This window comes from Drosophila novamexicana, unplaced genomic scaffold, assembly GCF_003285875.2.
Source record: "Drosophila novamexicana strain 15010-1031.04,08,12 unplaced genomic scaffold, DnovRS2.1 tig00000770-arrow-pilon, whole genome shotgun sequence".
Lineage (NCBI taxonomy): Eukaryota > Metazoa > Arthropoda > Insecta > Diptera > Drosophilidae > Drosophila > Drosophila novamexicana.
In genome coordinates this window covers 1,844,963-1,864,063 of record NW_020824821.1, presented here as the reverse complement: position 1 = coordinate 1,864,063, position 19,101 = coordinate 1,844,963, and the positions used below count along the sequence as shown (strand labels likewise).

Genomic DNA, 19,101 nt, shown 5'->3' with positions numbered 1-19,101 from the left:
AAGTGTTCTGATTGAATCCTTGAGTTTTGACCTGCTTACCCATTTGTATTCATATATATGTTAGATTATATATATATATATATATATATACCCAATGCGATATTTGCTTAAAAATTGCATTTCAAATTTTTGGCGGTCGAAAAGCAACTTGAACTTCCGCGACGCTCGCTGAGTTGCTAAACAAATAGCATCGACTGGTAAAATGAGTACAGACAATCGCACAGGTTTCGAACGGGGCGGCTAGAACTGAATAAGTGGGTTCGAGCTGGGTGGTTAGCATTTGGTGGAGAGACTGAAGCCGATAGGGTTCGAGCTCCTTGGCTAGAAAGGAGGGAGGGACTGAAGCGAACAGCGTCCGAGCTGGTTGGCTCAAATGAATGGGAAGGGTTCTTTTAGGTGTGCCATAAATTGAATTGTGTGTACATTTTGGTGCTGTTGTTCTGTTCAGTTTCGTGGGCAGCCACAAACTTATTAAAGGTGCTGCAGGTTTCAATTTGAAATTTAAAACAGCTTTTCGGCCGTTTGCCAATCAAATGCTGAACTTGCGGAAATTGTGGCAGGCTTTTGTTGTTGCTGATTTGAGCTGCTGATTGGGTTGCTTTGTGTGCCACTGAAAGCCATTCAAACAGACACAAACACGAACACACACACACACATACACGCACACCCAATACACCCAATACTCGCCTGTCATAAATATGGCTTGGCCGGCCCCTTTTCCCACCCGGAGTGTCTGAGTGTCTGAGTGCTAGGGCCATTTGTGGCAGGGCACGCTCTAAGTGAGTTGTGGCCAAGTGTTGAGCGTTACGTTGCTAAATCATACACACACACACATACATACACATACAAGTGTGTTTACAATATGTGTTACACTTACGTTGGTTAAAGCCCTTAACTTGAGGCTTGGGTTGATTTAGGATGCGATGATTTTAAAGCAACTCCTGCTGCATATGCTAGTTGTCTGCGATCTAGGTTTCTGTTTGATATGACCACTTGATATTTGCAATTGTAGTTAAACATATATATATTCAGCAGGGCAAATAATAATAATAGCATATCTATTGCCAAATAAACACGCTCTTGCTGAATTCAACGGCTGTCAAATGGCTTTTGATTAAATTGTAAAATTGTCAAAAATTGATTTGATCGAAATCACTAACTGCTGTCAATTGCATTTAAATAAATTTAAATTCATTCAATTAGTTCAGCTTTTCACTACTTTGATGTCGGACAAAAAATTGTAGTTGAAACCAAATTCAAAAGATTTTTTGTGTATTTGCCTGGCAAATACGGAATAGTTTTTGCCGCTCAATTAGTAAAGCCCGCAGATGCGTCTAAAAGTTTTCGCAATTTGCACAAATTTCAATTCATAATGAGCACATAAAACCAGCCCAAAATAATTAATGAGGCCCTAGCAAAATGTACACAAAGCGACAATTTGTAATATGTATTTTATCTGCCTAGAATAGAGGATAAAAGACTTAAAGGCTAAATGAATTAAAGTGCGGCAAATTATTATAGACGAAACGTGGAATAATTTTATCATAATTTCTGCTGCTGCCTGATGGAAAATTCGTATATAAAATAAATAAATTGCATATCGGTTCAATTGCAATTAATTATATGAAAATTGCGCCAGCTTTGATTTCGACATATTTATGCTGCGCCACTTTTTTGCTATGCGCAAAAAAAAATAACATGCATAAATGAAATGTATACAAATGAGAATTGTGAATTATAAATTCAGCGAAATGAGAACACAGAGATACATGCTAAATATGTTTACCTATTGCGGGTCGCAAGGGTTCGCACATACAGACTTACAACCATGTATCTCATATGCATTTATAAAAGTATGCCACGCCCATGTCCTGGCCGCATAAACAGCAGCCGAATTTGTAGTTGTCAGTTTTTCAGTGACCCATATGATATATTGGCCAAACAGCAAACGCAACAACAATTGTATGCAAATAAACATTACACAGGCCAACAGAATTGTGTCGTAAATCAGAAAGTAAATTATGTTTTTGCCAACAACAAAACACACACTCCGAACATGCTTTGTAGCTCTTCTGCCTGGGTGTATCAGTTTTTCTCCCGTAGAGCTTGCTATCTGAAAGCTTTGATAAGAAAATAACTTATTTTGCTGACTGTAGTCTGCTACTGCAGTCACTCCATGTGATGTACGCGCACACTGAGACTTAGGTTTGGAGAATTTTAGCCATAACTGCAGAAATTTAGTGAAATTTCATGTGAAAAATACAATTCCCTTGGGTGGAAAATGTGTGAAAATTAAATTCTAGTTCCACCTCCTTTCAGTAGGCTACTTTTAGGTTTATTTTATGTGGAAATGTGATTTGTAAATTTGGATAAAAAAAATCCTTGAGAGCAAATTCACAAAATACCCTACCTAATGTCTGAAGAGGGTGGTAAAACAATTGTTTGTCTAGGATTTTTGTGAAATTTCATTGTGAAAAATACAACCTCCTCGGTTGAAAATGGGCGAAAGTTAAGTATAGACTAAGTTTCGATTAAAATTTTACCACAAGTGAGTCAGATGTGGAAAAGTGATTTGTAAATATGGATAAAAAAAAAATTGTGAAAAATACAATCTCCTCCTCGGTGGAAAATGGGCGAAAGTTAAATTCTAGTCCAAGCCGTTTTAAATTTAATTTGTTTTTTGTATTTTTCCAAAATCGAATAATATTTAATGAATAATAAAAAAGTGATATGTAAATTTGAAGAAAACGTTTTCTGATCCGGACAAATTTAGGAAATACCCTAACAAAGATTTTTAAACTCATATTACCAATTCTTGCTGTTGGGTGTTGTGGGCTTGAGTGTTTGTTTGGCCTGTCAGTCGCCGGCATTGGCATTGGCATTTCAAATGGTTTGCTGCAATTTGTCGATAAACAAACATGGCGGGAAAATCAAATTTATCAACATCAGAAAAGCGCCAAATTTAATAGCGTTGCGCAGTTAACGAGTTTTTCCGATTGTTTTGCTAAATGCTTAATGTTCAACATTCACATTTTATAAATCCACTTGAACAACCAATACCAATTGATAAAAAGTGCAATTTAATTCAAAGAGTGCAGCCAAAAAGCAATAAACAGAGGCGCACTTTCCATTTTCACTTGGCCGCGGGCCGAAATTGCGAACACTGGCAGGATCAGGCGACCCCCTCGCCCACGCTCCTTGTGGCATGTGTCATGTTTGCCTTAAATGCCGCTGCTGAAAATACAATCATTGTTATTTTGCCTGCTCTTTGGCCAATCGACGTTATCAGCATGCTGCCCGTTTTTGCATTGAATGGCCATAAGACTGCGTGACTCACACCCACTGCCAGTACCATACCACGCCCACTCTCCTGCCACTTATCCAAAGTGCCCGCACACACAATTAGCAGTTAACATAATTACATTGGATGCCGCCAGGTTAATGATGCCCACTTGCCCGCGATAAGACCGGCTCCCCATAGTCCCCCTTTTTTTCCACATTCTCTTGCATTTATTTATGGCCTTATGAATGGCATCCTCATTACTGTGAGCTGGAGAGGAGCCTTTGCTATCAGTTTCCCCAAATGAGACACAATTTTTTTCATTTCATCCGTTTGCATCCTTTTTAGTCTTTTTTGGCATTTTCATTTTTGGGTCAGCAGAAAGCGAACGCATTAAAATTAAAAGCATATTAAACAATTAAAATATCTTGACTTATTTGTTGAGACAGCTGAATGCTGAAGGCAAAAGTAATTAATTGATATACTATATATATGTAAGTATATCGATATCTTTATGATATTTATAATGATGCAATAAATTCTCAGCCCTCAAGTGATTTTGTTTTAATTTTTTTTTCCACAGCACAAAATTTTTGATGAAACCGTTTTCCACAAATCTTCCACAGTTGCGATCGGTTTTGTCTCGGCACCAGCTTTCTAGCTTCTCCTATTTTGACAGTTTGTTGGTCATCAGCGAGTCTTCAAAAACATCATAACAGCAAATAATCCTACCACTCATTGTTCTTTCGAGTGCAAGCACTTGACATTTACCTGACGCTGGCTTTTGCCCTGTTGGGTTGAGGTTGGCGACCGGGGGGCAGTTGCATGTCATGTTGGAACTGTCTCTTTATGGTCGGGTAGACATGTACGACTAGTACATGTATCTACTATTTAGTTGCGCTCGCCCAGCTGCTGATGTGGCACAGCAGTTGCAGTTACTGTTTATGCTCTTGAGCTTTACGAGTTTATAGATATGTGGCTGCGCTGCTTGACCCACAAAGGGCAGATGATGTGATTTGTGCGGCGAAAGCAGCAACGTTGACGTCATAGCCAGTAGCAGGCAGCTAGCATTTGAGTTCAAAATTTCAAAGGACATAAAAATTTTAATCACGTCGCTTAGAAAGAGACATAGCACAAAGGACACACCAGCTACGGGCCACGGTAAGGGGTTTGGGTACGACTTTGTGTTACGTGGTTTGAGTTTTGGAGCTCGTGTCCGCATCCGGCCATAATAGGGCGATATGTAAATAGTTGGCCAAGGCTTGTGCATGAACTCCTCTGTCTCATTGTGTGAGTGTGTTCGTTAAGCTGCTTTTGAGGCTGGCACTCAGACAGGCTCTCACCTGTGTGTGTGTGTATGTGTGTGTGTGTGTGTATGTGTGTGTGTGTGTGTGTGCCGCTTGTCATGTTACTCAGGCGCGGCGAAATTCTTGTTACGCTTTTAAGCCGCCGCCTGTGGTTGACATGTCACGTTGGAGCCCAGCACACACACACACACACATACACTGATTTCACAAACTGCAAACGCATATATGGGCTACGATGCCTACCAAGCTCCGCCCAGCCCATTAAAACGCAATTAAAGTTGCAGGCGTTAATTGTGCCGCTTGTGTGCGTTTTATTTACTTCTTTTTTTTATATTTAAAATTTTATTTTTATTATTTTCTTCTATTTTTTGTTGAGAGTGACTTAGCAAAAATTAATTACTTTTGGCCTGCCAAAGTTGCCAAAGTCATTTAAAAAGAGACTCGGCTAAATATGCGCCCAAAAGCCAAGCAAATGTGCGCGTTCCCCAAAACGCTTTCGCATGCAAAACGCTAGCTTGTCAGTTTGCTCCAAGAAAAACTCAAGACAAGGTTAAATGGATACTTTTGGATGCTTTAAAAATACTTTTAGCTACCATTGCGTTGTTGTAGAAAATGCTGCGACATTCCTGAAAACGCTTTCGCCAACAAAATGTCCAAGCTCTATAAATAGAGATATACATTGAGTTTTTTACAGTTTGCTTGACAGAAATTGAGCAAGTCAAGGAGTTCCTTTGGGATTCTAGCATTTATTTTTATTTTTTAGAGAAATACAAAGGAAATCGTGCTAATGAATCATGTCCATGAATAATGCCGCAGGATTCACTGGGAATCGTGAGCAGCAGCACATGCCAAGAGGATGCGTGGGCGTGTCTGGCTTAATGGGGTCACACACACACACACGCACACACCCACGCACACTTCATCTTCCGGCTGTGTCCTTATAGTAACTTATCTGACCCGCCCCACGAGTCCCGTTGCACTCGCTCGCCTTGCAGTTAAATCCGTTTGCCTGGCAACTTTATCTTTCAGCACAGATTTTCAATGCTGCTGCCGTTGCATGCAACAAACTTTTGTTTATTCCACTTGCCCCTGCACTGCTCTTTTCTGCTGCTGTTTCATGTTTTTTTTTTTTTTTTATTTACCCTTCTTGCAGCTGTCGTGAGTTTTGGATTAAGCGCCAGTCGACGGCGACGTGCCGCTGAAATAATTAAGTTGCCAATGCAGACGGGCGGGCAGACACACAGACAGACAAGCAGACAGACAAGCAGACAGACAGACGCAAGCAGGCTTTCAGTTTAGTGGCATAGATTTTCAATTGGGCAGCCTCTGGCAGCAGAGCTGGGAGGGGTTCACACAGCTGGCGCTGCTTTAAGGGTTTGTATCAAACTTTGAAATAATCGCAAGTCAGCGAACAATTCAGAATACATTTATTAAATATTTTTACGGGATTTAAGCCATAAAGGTGAGCTGCATTTTTGCACATTTGCATATTAAAGTCATAAATGCCTTTTACCTGTCCGCACACGGACACGCTCTGACAGCTGCATGATCAATTTGTGTACATTGAAATCTTTCTCTCTCTCTCGTTCAGCAGGCATTATCCTTGTTGTGCAATCATCGTCCTTATTAGTTTGTTCACGCTGATTGCGCTCATCAGGCAGCTCGTTATTCGCCTGCTGCTGCTTCTGCTGCTGTTTTGATTATTGTTTTCGAGTTAATGACCGTTGAAAATGGCTCTATACCCATTGATAATTTGTGAAAAGGGTATACTATTTTTGTGAAAATGGCAAACCTTATAAACTATATATATTTTTGAAAACTATAGAGCTTATAGCCATACCCTTTGGTATTTAAATACATTTGGTTGCCATATGTGTGCCCTGATAACTTTTTAAAGCTCGTAACCTATTCAACAATGCAAGTCCTTCAATGGGTATGTTACAGCGTATATCCTAGTCGCGCACTCCCGACTAGAGCAGTTCTGTGATTGAGGCCAAAGAACCTCTCGGGAATGCTTTTCGAAAAGTTGCTCATGCTAAAAACTTTAGGCTACAATTAAAATACACATATATTTATGCCTAATAGCTGCTTAAATCGTATTTTAAAAATTGCCTAAAGCATAAGCTGCAAATAGAAAACAAGCGTTAAATTTCAGGCATCACAAAAGCCGCTAATGCAACAGCTTATGAATGCCAAGCAAGAAGCTTAGTCCCGCCTCCCAAGCTCCTCCCTGCCAAGCAAGAGCCAGGGCAGAACATGTCGAACAGTTGAACATTTGCAGCAATAGCATGCTCGAAGTGCTCGAAACGCATTTAACAAGCGCCTGCACCCGAATATTACGTATACGCATGGCTGGCTGGGCCCACCACGGCCGCAACATGTCGTTGGCGCTACCGTATAGTTGCTGAAAGCAAAACCGCTGAGCCTGAATCACAGTTTTTGCTCTTGCTGTTGCGTTGGAGCACCAAAGTGGCTCAAAGGAGTATTAGCTAGCTTACTCTCTCGCTTTTGCTGGTAGTGTGTAAATTCTTGGTAAAATTCCTTTGAGCTCGTAATGCTTGGATTGGCAAAGGTTTTAACCATTTCCAAACAAGAAGAAAAAAGCCCTGCTGTTTCAAGATATAAATCAATTACAATCAATCATTTCATGCCACTCATAATTGCTCGCACACATTCAGCTGAGGTTTACACTGGCCAAAATAGCAAAGAATTGTGTGCATATGTGCAGTGGGCCTTGGCTGCATAGAAACTGAATGCAAAATCAATCGAGGGTTGGAAATCGAACATCGACAGGAGCTGGCGGGAACATAGGGCGGCCCGTCGAGCAGACATTTTTATGCTTGGCTGAAGCCTGAAGCGTAAAAGCAATTTTGTCTGTGCCACACCTTCAGGATGGGGAGCAAGTGGGGCGGGCAACAGGCAAATTTCAGAAACGCATCAGTGAGCATTGCTCAGCAAAGCAGCCAAGACATTAGGCAGCAGCTAAAAACTCTGGCCAAATGCTGGCAAATTTTCAACTTATAAGTCAATCAGCTAGAAAAAAGAAGGCGAACAGAAAAACAATAACGCAGGCAAACACAGGCGGTGGCATTCACTGCGTATACGTAATTTTTGCAGACAAAAACTTTTTGCTGCGATTAGGGCAAACTTTTGCCAGCTTTAACCGCACATCCGCGCCACATCCGCTTCAATAATGCTTAGCCTCTCATGTCTTCGACAGCTGCCAACGACGCCCAATGAAGGCGCACTCAACGGTCGTGGATCTCTGCCAGAATGATGTCGATGTGCTTGTCCAGCTGCGCCAGCTGCAGGCCAATCATCTGTGGCTGCGCGAGCAGCTAACACAGCTGCAGCGGGATGCGTTTGCCAGGCGTTTGCTCCAGCAGAGGAGCCTGTTCGAGGGGCGTGCCGCCCTCGAGAAACAACTGCGACAGCTGCAGCTGAAACACAACCGACACTGGGGCCTGTGAAGCAAAGTGCATGGGGATGGGCTGGACGAGCTGGAATTGTGTGGAAATCAGTTTGAAATTGTCACAAGCTCAAATTAAAAGTTTAAAGTTTGAACATTAAATTTCGTTGAAAAGTGAAATGTAAATAATTATTTTAATATATAGGGTTGAATTAAAAAAAAAACTCCCTTTTGTTTACAAAGGGCAGTTGTTAGTCTTTGTATTTGTCTCCTGATCATCATTCAATCAGCTGGTCAGTTAGGCAAACCATTATATATATATATATATATTTAGTTATCTTATCAAGTTCTCTCAAGCTAGCCACAACTGCAGGCCGCACCAGTTGATATTTCTGGCATCAACATTGACCAATAAATCAGGCCCTAGTCTGGCCACAATCTGTCCCGCTCTGACCATGAGACCCATTTTGGTTACACCTCTTGTCGCCGCTGCCAGCCCACATAACAGCTCGAACATAAATGGAACAAAACACAGACCAAAGACAAGAGACATTAGAAGTACCAGCCCACCTTACCCCCTACTTGCCGATTCCGGCTGCTAAGCAACTGCCAGTTATAGTCGCAAGTGCGGGTAGAACTAGCCCATTCCCTGCCTGCACTCAGTTGGCTTCACATTGCCTTAGACAGACACACAGATACACAGACACTCAGACACACACTCGTGTCACCTGTAAATGACACCTAGCGTGTTATCATTAAATCCTTGGCCATACATGGATGCGAATGACAACACTTAAGTGGACCATAAACGCCAACAAATGCAAATGCAGAATGGAATTATTGCCACAGTCGGGGATGGCAATGGGGATGGCCTTGTGGCTGGGAATGGGTTTGTAGTAAAAGTGTTTGCATATGCAAAGACACACCATCAGACCACGATTGAGCGCGGGGGGCAGCTGACCCAACCTGACCACGCCCAGCCATAAAGCCAGCTCGTGTGCATTTCACCGATATAAATATTTATATAAGTTAATCGGTTTATGGTGCACGAGTAATTGAATTCCGGCTGAAATGGAGACCCATCATAACAACTGGCGACCCGTTTACAGTAACTGCTGCTGCTGCCGTTGCAGGTGTCATGTGGCACGGTTTCTTATATACATTTGTGCAGGCTCTGCTGCATGTGGCATCAAAATTATTTTTAGCTTTGGCGCCAGCCGTTGCCGGAAGTACCAGGGCCCTAGCATGCTGCTGTGCCACTTCCGGTTAGCTGCACATTAATTGCAATTAAATTTGGCATTACTGGCGCTTACCACAAAACCCGCCCCATCCGCCCCACCGCACACGCCAACCACTGCCCCACAACGCAACGCACATTTAACGCTCGTTGCAATTTTTGCTGTTGCATTTTCCACTTCTTGCATAATTTAAAGTTGTTTGCTTTTGGTTGCCAGCCATGACCATGTGCTGGGGGCGTGTGGGGGGGACGTTCATTTTGATGTTGTTTTCAATTAACTGTGCGTCTAACTAAATGGCAAGTAAATTAATGTTTATAGTGCATAAATATGCATTTATAGTGTGCATGTGCGTGTGTGTGTTTACGGCCGTAATAGGGCGTGCTGTGGCCGTTGTTGGTAGCACTTAACTATTATGGCATTGTTATGGGCGCATTTCAAGTGGAGCATATCACTCAATTTTTACAAAACCCGTGCAACTATCGATATTTTAACAAGGAACCGAGTTCGTACCTCGGGCCAGTATATGCATTTGGTATTGAATTCACAACAGCTAGTAATAAATTTAACCGACAATTATAAAATGTGCATTATGTGAAATATTCCATTGAATTATTAAAGAACGAGAAACAGGGCTCGCATCCCAGAGCGATGCATAGATGTGGTATTGTAGTAGTAACAACAAGTTGTATTTAAATGTTATGTAGTGGGTAAGACTACACACATCTGATAGTTACAATAATAATACGTTTATAGTTCCCTCCATTTGTTATTTATTTTGTCTTGTTAACAACTCGACGAGTGTTTATCCCTTCACTGTCTAATTGTCAGATTTAAAGCTATCCTCTCATAACTTTCAGCTATGTTTATTATTTATAGTTTTTAGTTCCTGATGTATATTTCATGTGTAATCACCCTCAGGCCACGCCACGGGGGGCACACAATGAACCTGGTTCTATGCTAGACAGTTTTCAGACATGAAAATGCATTTGGAAAATCAGACAAATAAATAAGCTGTCTGCTTTCTATTGTTCCATTCAAATTGTGGCCAAGTCAGCAGCAGATAGAGAAAAATTATTTTAAAAAAATCATTAGTGACCGACAGAGATAGAAGTTAATCTTAACCCATATATACATCTTATATATTTGTATTTTATATTATTCAACATGCTTTTTGGGAGGTACAAGAAGTGGTTTGACCTTTTTCAAAGAGTTGTTGCTTTCTCAAAATATGACATTATGGCCATTTAAATTGCTAAAAACAAACAAAGACAATTATGTTAAATTGTAATTATTGTAACAAAGCTGCAGTAATTCGTACCTGAATACACAGTCATTGTACCACCAGCCACAAGCAAATTGGGTTCGACTTGCGCAGTTGCCAGAACTCTTGTCATCCTTGTCGCGATCGTATGTGCTGAATTTCTGATTTCTGTGATAATCCATGGTATAATGTGTTGCATTACCGTTAGCCCGACCCAAGGTGATCAGTCTGTATTGATCGTCCTCGCCAGTGATTGCAAATTCTGCATATCTTACATATTGGATATTGCCATCAAAGTCTTCCATATGTATGTTAAGCTCGTGCGGTTGTGCGCTCGTCAATCGATGAATATTTTCCCGACCCAAGAAGAAGTCACCACCAAAGTTGCCAAAGCCCGCGCGATATGTTTTCCATTCCCTATAGAAATCTGGCAGACCATTGACTCGCTGTTGGATAACCGTCTAGTCGGGACCTGCCGTCCCACTGTCGCAAGGACCATCAAACCTAGCATTATTTATTATACCCTGAACCCATTGACAATGGGTAAAAAGGGTATATTGTACTTGTGCAAAATGTAAATCTATGTAACAGGCGGAAGGAAGCTTCTCCGACCCCATAAAGTATATATATTCTTGATCAGCATCAACAGCCGAGTCGATCTAGCCGTGTCCGTCTGCCTGTCCGTCTGTCCGTCCGTCCGTATGTATGAACGCAAGGATCTTAGAAACTATAAGAGCTAGAGATTTGACATTTTAGCTGTAGGTCCTCCTAGTTCATGCGCAGAGTTTGTTTCCAATAATCGATAACTTATTCAGTTTCCAAGCAATCGAAAATTGAAATCCTGTTTTTTTAGCAAATTGGGAAAATAATAAGAGCTAGAGTCACCAAAAGTGATATGTTTACTCTAGAATAGTATGTATATATCAAGTATCTCTCATATAATACCTATCGCCACCTCCCCGCTACTACCTCATAGCTATTAATAAAGTTAATAACCGAACTTCTATTGCCCACCAATTTAAGCTACAATTTTATTGCAATTAACTTTTTGAGAATACACAAATATTCTATGGTACAATTAGATATACTGTAGAAAATTTCATGAAGATCGGTTAAAAAACACGTGTTTGCGGCACCAGCGCAAATTCATCAACAGCATTATAATTGCGATTGTATTGTTTTCTGTGCTACTATTTTGATTAGTTTTTTTCTCAAAAATGCTCAATTATTGGTGTGACTCTTGAGTAGAGGCGGTGGCAAGTGGTGCTCTCTGTCCCGAGTTCGAGACCTACCGGGGAAACTTTTTTTTTTCTTTTTGTGGCTGGTGTAGCTGTTGAGTAGAGACGGCGGTCAGTAGTGCGGTTAGTTGCGAGTTCGAACCCTGCCAAGGGAACTTATTTTTTGTTGTAATTTATCTTTGTTACTACTACTGAATTTGGAGTTCCAATAAGAGGATTCAGGGTATCCCCTAGTCGGGAGCTCCCGACTAGAACCTCCTAATTGTATGAATGCCGGGATCATCTCCAACGTGAGTGCAGCTGTTGGGAATGGGTCCATCTTGGAAGGTTTCTAATTTTCTGACAAAAATGTCATTTTCGATATTGGATATTTTTTTGTCAACTGGTTTATTTTGTTATGTATATATGTATAAATGTGTGGTTGCCGTTGGTGGGTCCAAGACTGCTGAGTTGACGTCTGAAGTGGTCGCTGATGTTGATGTTTCTGCATCCTGTTAAATTGCTGACATTGGTGTTTGTACAATGTAGGACAATGTACTCTGCTTTATGTGGTCATCGTCTTGTTGGTATGTAGATACATTTGTACTTACGCATGTGTCTGTGTACTCATTTGATGGCTTGAATATGGTTTAGTTGCGATGTATTTATTCGCTGTTTCTTAGTGGTTTCGTGGGTGGTGTGACTGATAGGAGAAAGAAGCACTTCTGTAAAGTTTCATGACAATAGCTATTAAGCAGAGAGATCAAGAATATATATACTTTATTTCGTCGGTCCTTCTATGCAATACACATTTCGAGACAAAATTATAATACATTATGCAAGGATATACAAATAATCAAAACAAGAGTGCTCTAGTCATGAGTGCTCGACATTAGAATCATTACTTTTCTCCATTATTTTAGGGCGTACAAGAATTTTGACCTTTTTCAAGGAGACGTTGCTTTCCCAAAATATGGCATTATATCGGTACACCTTCTGATTATAGTAAATGCCATTTAAATTGCTTAAAACAAACAAAGACAATTATGTTAAATTGTCATTGCACAGTCATTGTACCACAGCTGCCAGAACTCTTGTGATTATTTTCGCGATCGTATGCGTTGAATTTCTCATTTCTGTGATAACCCAAGGTGATCAGTCTATATTGATCGTACTCGCCAACAATTGTAAATTCTGCATATATATCTTATTGGTTATTGCCATCAAAGTCTTCCAAATGTATGGAAAGCTCGTGCGGTTGAGCGCTTGTCAATCGATAAATATTTATAAATAGACCTAAGAAGAAGACATTTGTGACTGATTTGCATAGTTCTGTGTTGTGAGTTTATTTATTTATTATTTATTATTTATTTGATAGATAATTTTATTGTTTATTTAATAGATGTAGGAATTTAATATAATGTTTTTACCCAGTTTTCATTAGACCCTGCTTCGCCTATGATCACTATTAGGCTGATATATAGAACACATAGAGAAACAACGAATTTCATTATAAGATTGCGGAGCTGAAATTTCAACTCAACTGGAATAGGCAAACACAAAAATAGACTGAACAAATTTGGCAATAAATTGAGAGCTCTGATCTCCAACATTCCTAAAAATTATAAGTGATAAGCAATTGGGTCGCGAACTATAAAATAAACACAAATCCTAAGCTCCAGCTCCTAAGTGAACTTCATGGAAGAAATAACGAAATGCTCATTGTCAGCTCATGTTAGTTAATTTTTAATAGCCCAGATATATATTAAATCAATGATAAATTGTAGCTCACAGGCGGAAAATATCGACTCGGCTATTGATGCTGATCAAAAATATATATAATTTATGGGGTCGGAGATGCTTCCTTCTGCCTGTTACATACATTTGCATTTTGCACAAATACAATACCCTTTTTACCCATTTTTAATGGGTTCAGGGTATAAAAAGAATTGTAAGATTATCTCAAGAGGCGCCACACCCAAGCTTTTTTTCTCTTCTACTCGTCTGCATTCATTTTTGAATCGTTGAAAAGCATTCGCTATATAACCGCAAACTTGGCACCTGCTTCAAGGAAACTTTTGGATATTGTTTGGGAAAATTCAATAGCAGCCCAATTCGATTAAAGCATCTTTAGCTAGCACTTTTTAATTGCATAACACATACTTTCACGCTGCTTGTTGCTTACACTTCACTTGCAACTTTGTCACTGAGGTAAATGGTGCGGGCGGGGAGGGTCGAGGGATCGCTGTATTGCGGGGGCAGCAGCGATTGGTGCCAAAGGCAAAAGTTCATTTTAACAAGTGAACAACTTTCAATGGGCAATTAAAAGGGCATACAAAACATGGGGACGACAACAGCAGAGTTCAAGTCTTTGCCAACTGAGAGCTGCAAAACTGTTCGCGCAGCGGCTCAGCAGATGGAGAGAGGGGTCAGGAGAGAGGGGAGCAAGCTGTGATGGGTTGGGAGTTGCGTAGGGAATGCAGCGTCGCCTAAAAACTCACAGGAAATGTTAACAAAATGCACTGTGCAGAGTTTACAAAGTTTTCGGCCGAAAGGCAATTAAAGTTTTTGGCACTAGCTACAACAACAACAACAAATACAACAAACACAACAACAAGGGAAGCGCAGCGATGTGTGCTCAGATTGGCCGTGGTCGTAAATGGAACAGACATTGCAGTTGCACTAGCTGCACGGATCCGGTAGTATAACTATTCTAGATAAATCACTCGCAAGTGATAAAATCTAATTGTATCAGGCTCCCATTGAAAATGTTGTTAAAAACATAGGGTATATTGCAGTTGTGCTTATGTTCGTAACACATATTTCTGAGAAGAACAACAAAATTTATGGACTGTAAAAGCTAGGGGTCTTCAGTTTAAAGTATTTTCTAGCAAGTTCCATATTTGAATATATTATTTTATAATCATTTCCGTCAGCTAGGATCTCCCAATCTCATCTATTCTATCCATCTATGGTATCCATTGAGTCCATTTAAATAATAGGGTATATTGCAGTTGTGCGTATGTAAGTAACATATACTACATTCCGTAAAGAACGACTAACTTTATGGACCTTATGCGCCAAGGGCTTAAAACTTAAAGTATTTCCTAGCCAGTTCCATAAATATAACGCTCAAATCGAAAGATATCTATAATAATTCCCGTCAGCTGGGATCTCAATCTAATATATTCTAGATAAATCACTCGTAAGTCATAAAATCGAATTATACCTAGTACCCATTGAAAATTTTGTTTATAGAAAAAGGGTATATTGCAGTGTGCGTATATAACATACGTAAGATTCATTTCTGAAAAGAACAACTAACTTTATGGACTAGAAGAACCTGAGGCTGCAAATTTAAAGTATTTCCAGGTCAGTTGCATAATTATAGCTCTCAAAGCTTAATATTTCTATATTAATTTCCGTCAACTAGTATCTCTCAACCTTATCTAAGTTCCGACTGACGACAGTCAATAAATAAATAATCCTTTCGGTCTAAGCTTCTAACGTAATTTGTGTGAGCCAGATTACATTAGAGATACATCTCAGTGCGCATCCTGTGTGTGTTTGCTCAACGTGTCTTATTAATTAAGTTTGCGTTTGCTCTGTGCAAAGATAAGTTGCAACTCGTACGCCTTTTGCTTGCTGCCATACCCACTGAGCGAGTAATTGGCATCAAATATTTTAATGAGCGTCAACGTGTCAATGTCACGATTTTCGTCTCAAAATATTTACAAGATATGGAAGCGGAATAATTAACATTAAGTCAGGCGGCGGACGAGCACAGCAGCCGAGTATTATGCACTCGTGGAGGTTCGGGTTGGGTGCGGAAATTTAAATGCCAAGACGCTGCTGTGGATATGGATATGATGATGCGTGCGTGCATGAGGTGCATTAAAGGAGCTGCTCGCTTATTTCCATATGCCAGCAGTGGTGGCAGTGTCAGGTGAAAGCTGCTGCTCGCTTTGCAGGTGCATTAACACCTCAATGCCAAGGCAGCTCGCTGCCTGCCACGTGCACACACACACACACACACACACACACACACACACACACGCACTCGACGCTTCTTCACAATGTTGCTGTCACTTCATGTGGCACGTAATGACATGCGGCTGCCAACGCTGTGGACGCGTAGAGAGCCGCATGCCTCGCCAGCAGCCATTTGCTGGCAACACTTGCATTATAATTTATGCAACCGCAGCCAGCCAAAAAACCGCAAATCTTGCAGCGCTTCAATGCACATCAACCGCATCAGCCACTCGAGCAGCAAGCGTCTGGTTCTTGCTATCGATGCCTTCTTCCGCACTTGGCAGCAGTTTAACCAAAAAATTCGCAAGCTTCTCGCTCTGCGCCGCAGTTCATCTCAAATAATGCAAGTCATGATGAATTGAATTAAGTCTTGGAATAAGTTTTATGTAAAGCTGGCTATGGATAAAATTTGGCTTAAGAACTAACCCAGAGAGAGTTTTTGACCCTTGTACTTGGCAACTTTTTTTTATAAAAAAGTGGATTATCTAATGGAATTAATTGAGTTGACTTTCTCGTCCGACTTTTCTTAATTGGCGTGTAAAATAGTTTATTAAATATGTGTTCAGCAATGATTGATCATAAAAAGTATATACAAGCATGTACAAACTTCCTCCTCACTAAACAGGAATATTTTAAGTAAAATATTTAAATTTAAATGAATACTACACATATTTATAGTTTAAGTATATTAAAGGCATCCTGGCGAGCTGCAAGAGATTCAAGTTTTAGCAATTTTTAAAGGAGATTCCTTTAATGCATTCAAGCTTACCCCACAAATTCAGCTGGAGACCTTGTCGGCGACAATCAGATACTGGACATAGGGAGTCCTTGTGCTTGATATTTTGGTGGGCATCTCGAATAGTTGCGGGTAGCTGGACGTTTGCGGCCACTTGGCCAGAGCCATTTCCATAGTCCAGCTTAGTGCCAAATCCTTGTAGTAGCCCCGGCGCAATGCATCGACATGTTCCAATTTAGACAAGTGTGCCAGGCTCTGCTCGTGATAGCCGGTGACATCAATGGCGCGCATGAGCAGCGCACTGGTCAGCAGCGTCCACTTGCTGTCCGGCTCGTACTCGAGCAGATCCAGACAGGACTGCAGTTGGGTTTGCAGCTCTCCCAGCAGCTTCTTGCTGCAGCTGGCAGTGGCGTGTGGCGGCACAAAGTAGAAGAGGCTCTTATCACTGGGCTGCACAGAGAGGTTCAGGCGTTGTCCGGCCAGTGCCAGGACATAGTCCTGACTGGGATCGATATTGATGGCTTGGTCGCATTGCCATTGAATTTTCTCGCCGTTAGCCGGCTTCCAGGGCTGCAGTTGCCACGTTTGCTGCTCGCTAATAAGCTGTACCTGCAGCTGCGCCATATCTGGATAGGGTTTCTTTAGCGCCAGTTGTGCCTTATGGGGCCAACAGCGAAAGGCAGCCACTGCGACTGGCTGGTCGCGCTCCTGGGCGCCGCTGCCCAGTAGCCAGCGCTGATAGAACCAGGCGCTGCTGTCATTGGGATCAGTAAAGGCGGCGGTCAGCACCATTTCCAGCTCCTCCTGCAGCTTGTGCTCGCTCATGGGCCGATCATGCTGCTCGTTGGGATAAAGCGTGGGCAACAGCAGGCTGCGATGATGCCAACTGGAGTAGTTGGAGAAGTTCACCTTGATTTTTTCCGTGCAAAAGTCCAGCTCCTGCTCGGCGGGCACAGCCGCCTTTGCGCTCACATAGCGCCTGTAGTCCCAAGTGTGAAAATTGCGCTCGTCGTACTTTAAGTACTTGTTGCACAGTTGCAGCTCGCGCTGCCAATCGGCTTGAGGATTCTGCTCAAGTGTCCAGCAGCGATGATACCAGCTATTATAGGACTTCGGATTGACCATCAAGCACTGTTCGGTTAGATCCAGTTCCGTGGTATAAATAGCCTGCAGCTGCTGTGCCAATGCAGCCACACCAGTCACCGCCTTGCTATCTGCCTCGCCCGTGTTTTCCTTCTCCTCCTTCTCCACCTTGTCCTCCTTCTCCTCCTCCTCCACCTTGCCTGCAGCATCTTGTGCTTCGGTTGCTTCGAGCTCTTTTAATGTGCTTTGCAGTTCACCTGTCTTCCTCAGCACGCACTCGCGTCGTATGTTCCACAGCGTACTGATATCCGGATTACGCTGCAGTATTTGCACTGTCAGGCCGAGCAGTTCGTCATCGAGCTCGCCGGCGCTGCGCTTTTTCTGGATGCGTGTCATGGCCGCGCGGTAGGCGCGCATCTTGAGCACCTGCTCCTTCTTTTTGCGCTCTCGCTCCTCCTCGGTGGTGCGCACTTTGACACGGCCATGCATATTGGCTGAATTTTATATACTTTAAACTAAATTTTACTTGCGAATCCCAAACAAATTTAGAACGCGTATTGACTAATCGGGTCCAAGAAGAGGAAAATCAGATGTTTTAACATTTTCCCTCTAACTCAAATGGCGCTGTTAAGCTGTATACATTGCTGTAATAGCAGTTAGGATAACATTAAGCTGTTACGCTTAGCCACAAAAGCTGCATGATATGAAAATAATTTCTTCGACAGATGGCGCTTATGACATATTTTAAATATTTGTTGTTTGCCTTTTGCTAGTGCTTAAGTTAAGCAAGAGATGGCGCTTAGTGTTTTGCTGGCGTTTAAGAGATGGCGCATGTAATAAAAACTCAGTTTTCAATTTGAAAATTTGTTTAAATATGACAATATCGGTCCGATTTTGGAATAATATATCTTTTTGATGGCAATCGGTTCTAAGGACCTCCACGATTTTAAAACGACCAATTTAAGTGCGATCGGAGTTTAATCGAATTTATTTTTTTTAATCTCAGATATTTTTCGACTGGTTTATTTGTGCTACTGCTTAATTTTATTATCACTTTATCAGAGTTTTCATTATATACTTTCTGAAACAAATAAATAAATACAAAAAAAGTTTAAAAGATTTCATAAGTTTATTTGGGCAACTAGCCTTATTCTAAAAGTTTTCAAAGTTTTCCAAGCCAATTTATATTTATTGTTTATATTTAATCTCAAAAACTTTATATAACAAGTCATAAAATTTAATTAGGAAAGTATTTCCCGCGAGATGCTCTACAAGCAATCGAACTTAAATACAAATACGAGAAATTTTTATTGTTTTATGGCCGTGCAGCAATAAAAAACAACAAAAAAAACGTCGCATAGAAAGCCATAAACGAAGCCGGCAAAGGACGTGCTCACCCCTCCTAACCCTCCCAACCCTCGCTACTTCCATCTCCCACCTCACGACTGGGGAGCAATTTAAGTCAGCACAGGCCAGCAGCAGGTGCGAATGAAGGGCACGAATGCTGGCGGCAACGTCTTCCGAGCTCGGAGCGAGAA

The 19,101-nt window shown here is 41.3% G+C and overlaps 2 protein-coding genes across 5 annotated transcripts; one reads left to right on the top strand and one right to left on the bottom strand.

Moving 5' to 3' along the window:
• Positions 1-5,917: 5,917 nt before the first annotated feature.
• Positions 5,918-8,155, top strand: LOC115763672. 4 transcript variants are annotated; one of them, XM_030706344.1, is made up of 2 exons: positions 5,918-5,961; positions 7,808-8,155. In XM_030706344.1, exon 2 carries the CDS (start codon positions 7,824-7,826, stop codon positions 8,055-8,057), a length of 234 nt encoding a protein of 77 aa, XP_030562204.1. In that variant the 5' UTR covers positions 5,918-5,961; positions 7,808-7,823; the 3' UTR covers positions 8,058-8,155. The 4 variants fall into 4 exon arrangements, 3 of the variants coding, with proteins under 3 accessions (XP_030562204.1, XP_030562203.1, XP_030562202.1); XR_004017931.1 differs by lacking the exons at positions 5,918-5,961; positions 7,808-8,155 and adding exons at positions 5,968-6,049; positions 6,182-6,373; XM_030706343.1 differs by lacking the exon at positions 5,918-5,961 and adding an exon at positions 5,968-6,049 and having other exon boundaries at positions 7,789-8,155.
• Positions 8,156-16,288: 8,133 nt separating this feature from the next.
• Positions 16,289-18,139, bottom strand: LOC115763656 (geranylgeranyl transferase type-2 subunit alpha). Its single transcript, XM_030706324.1, has 2 exons — positions 16,514-18,139; positions 16,289-16,451 (listed from the first exon to the last, which is right to left on the bottom strand). Exon 1 carries the CDS (start codon positions 18,050-18,052, stop codon positions 16,523-16,525), a length of 1,530 nt encoding a protein of 509 aa, XP_030562184.1. The 5' UTR covers positions 18,053-18,139; the 3' UTR covers positions 16,289-16,451; positions 16,514-16,522.
• Between the last annotated feature and the right edge of the window lie 962 nt (positions 18,140-19,101).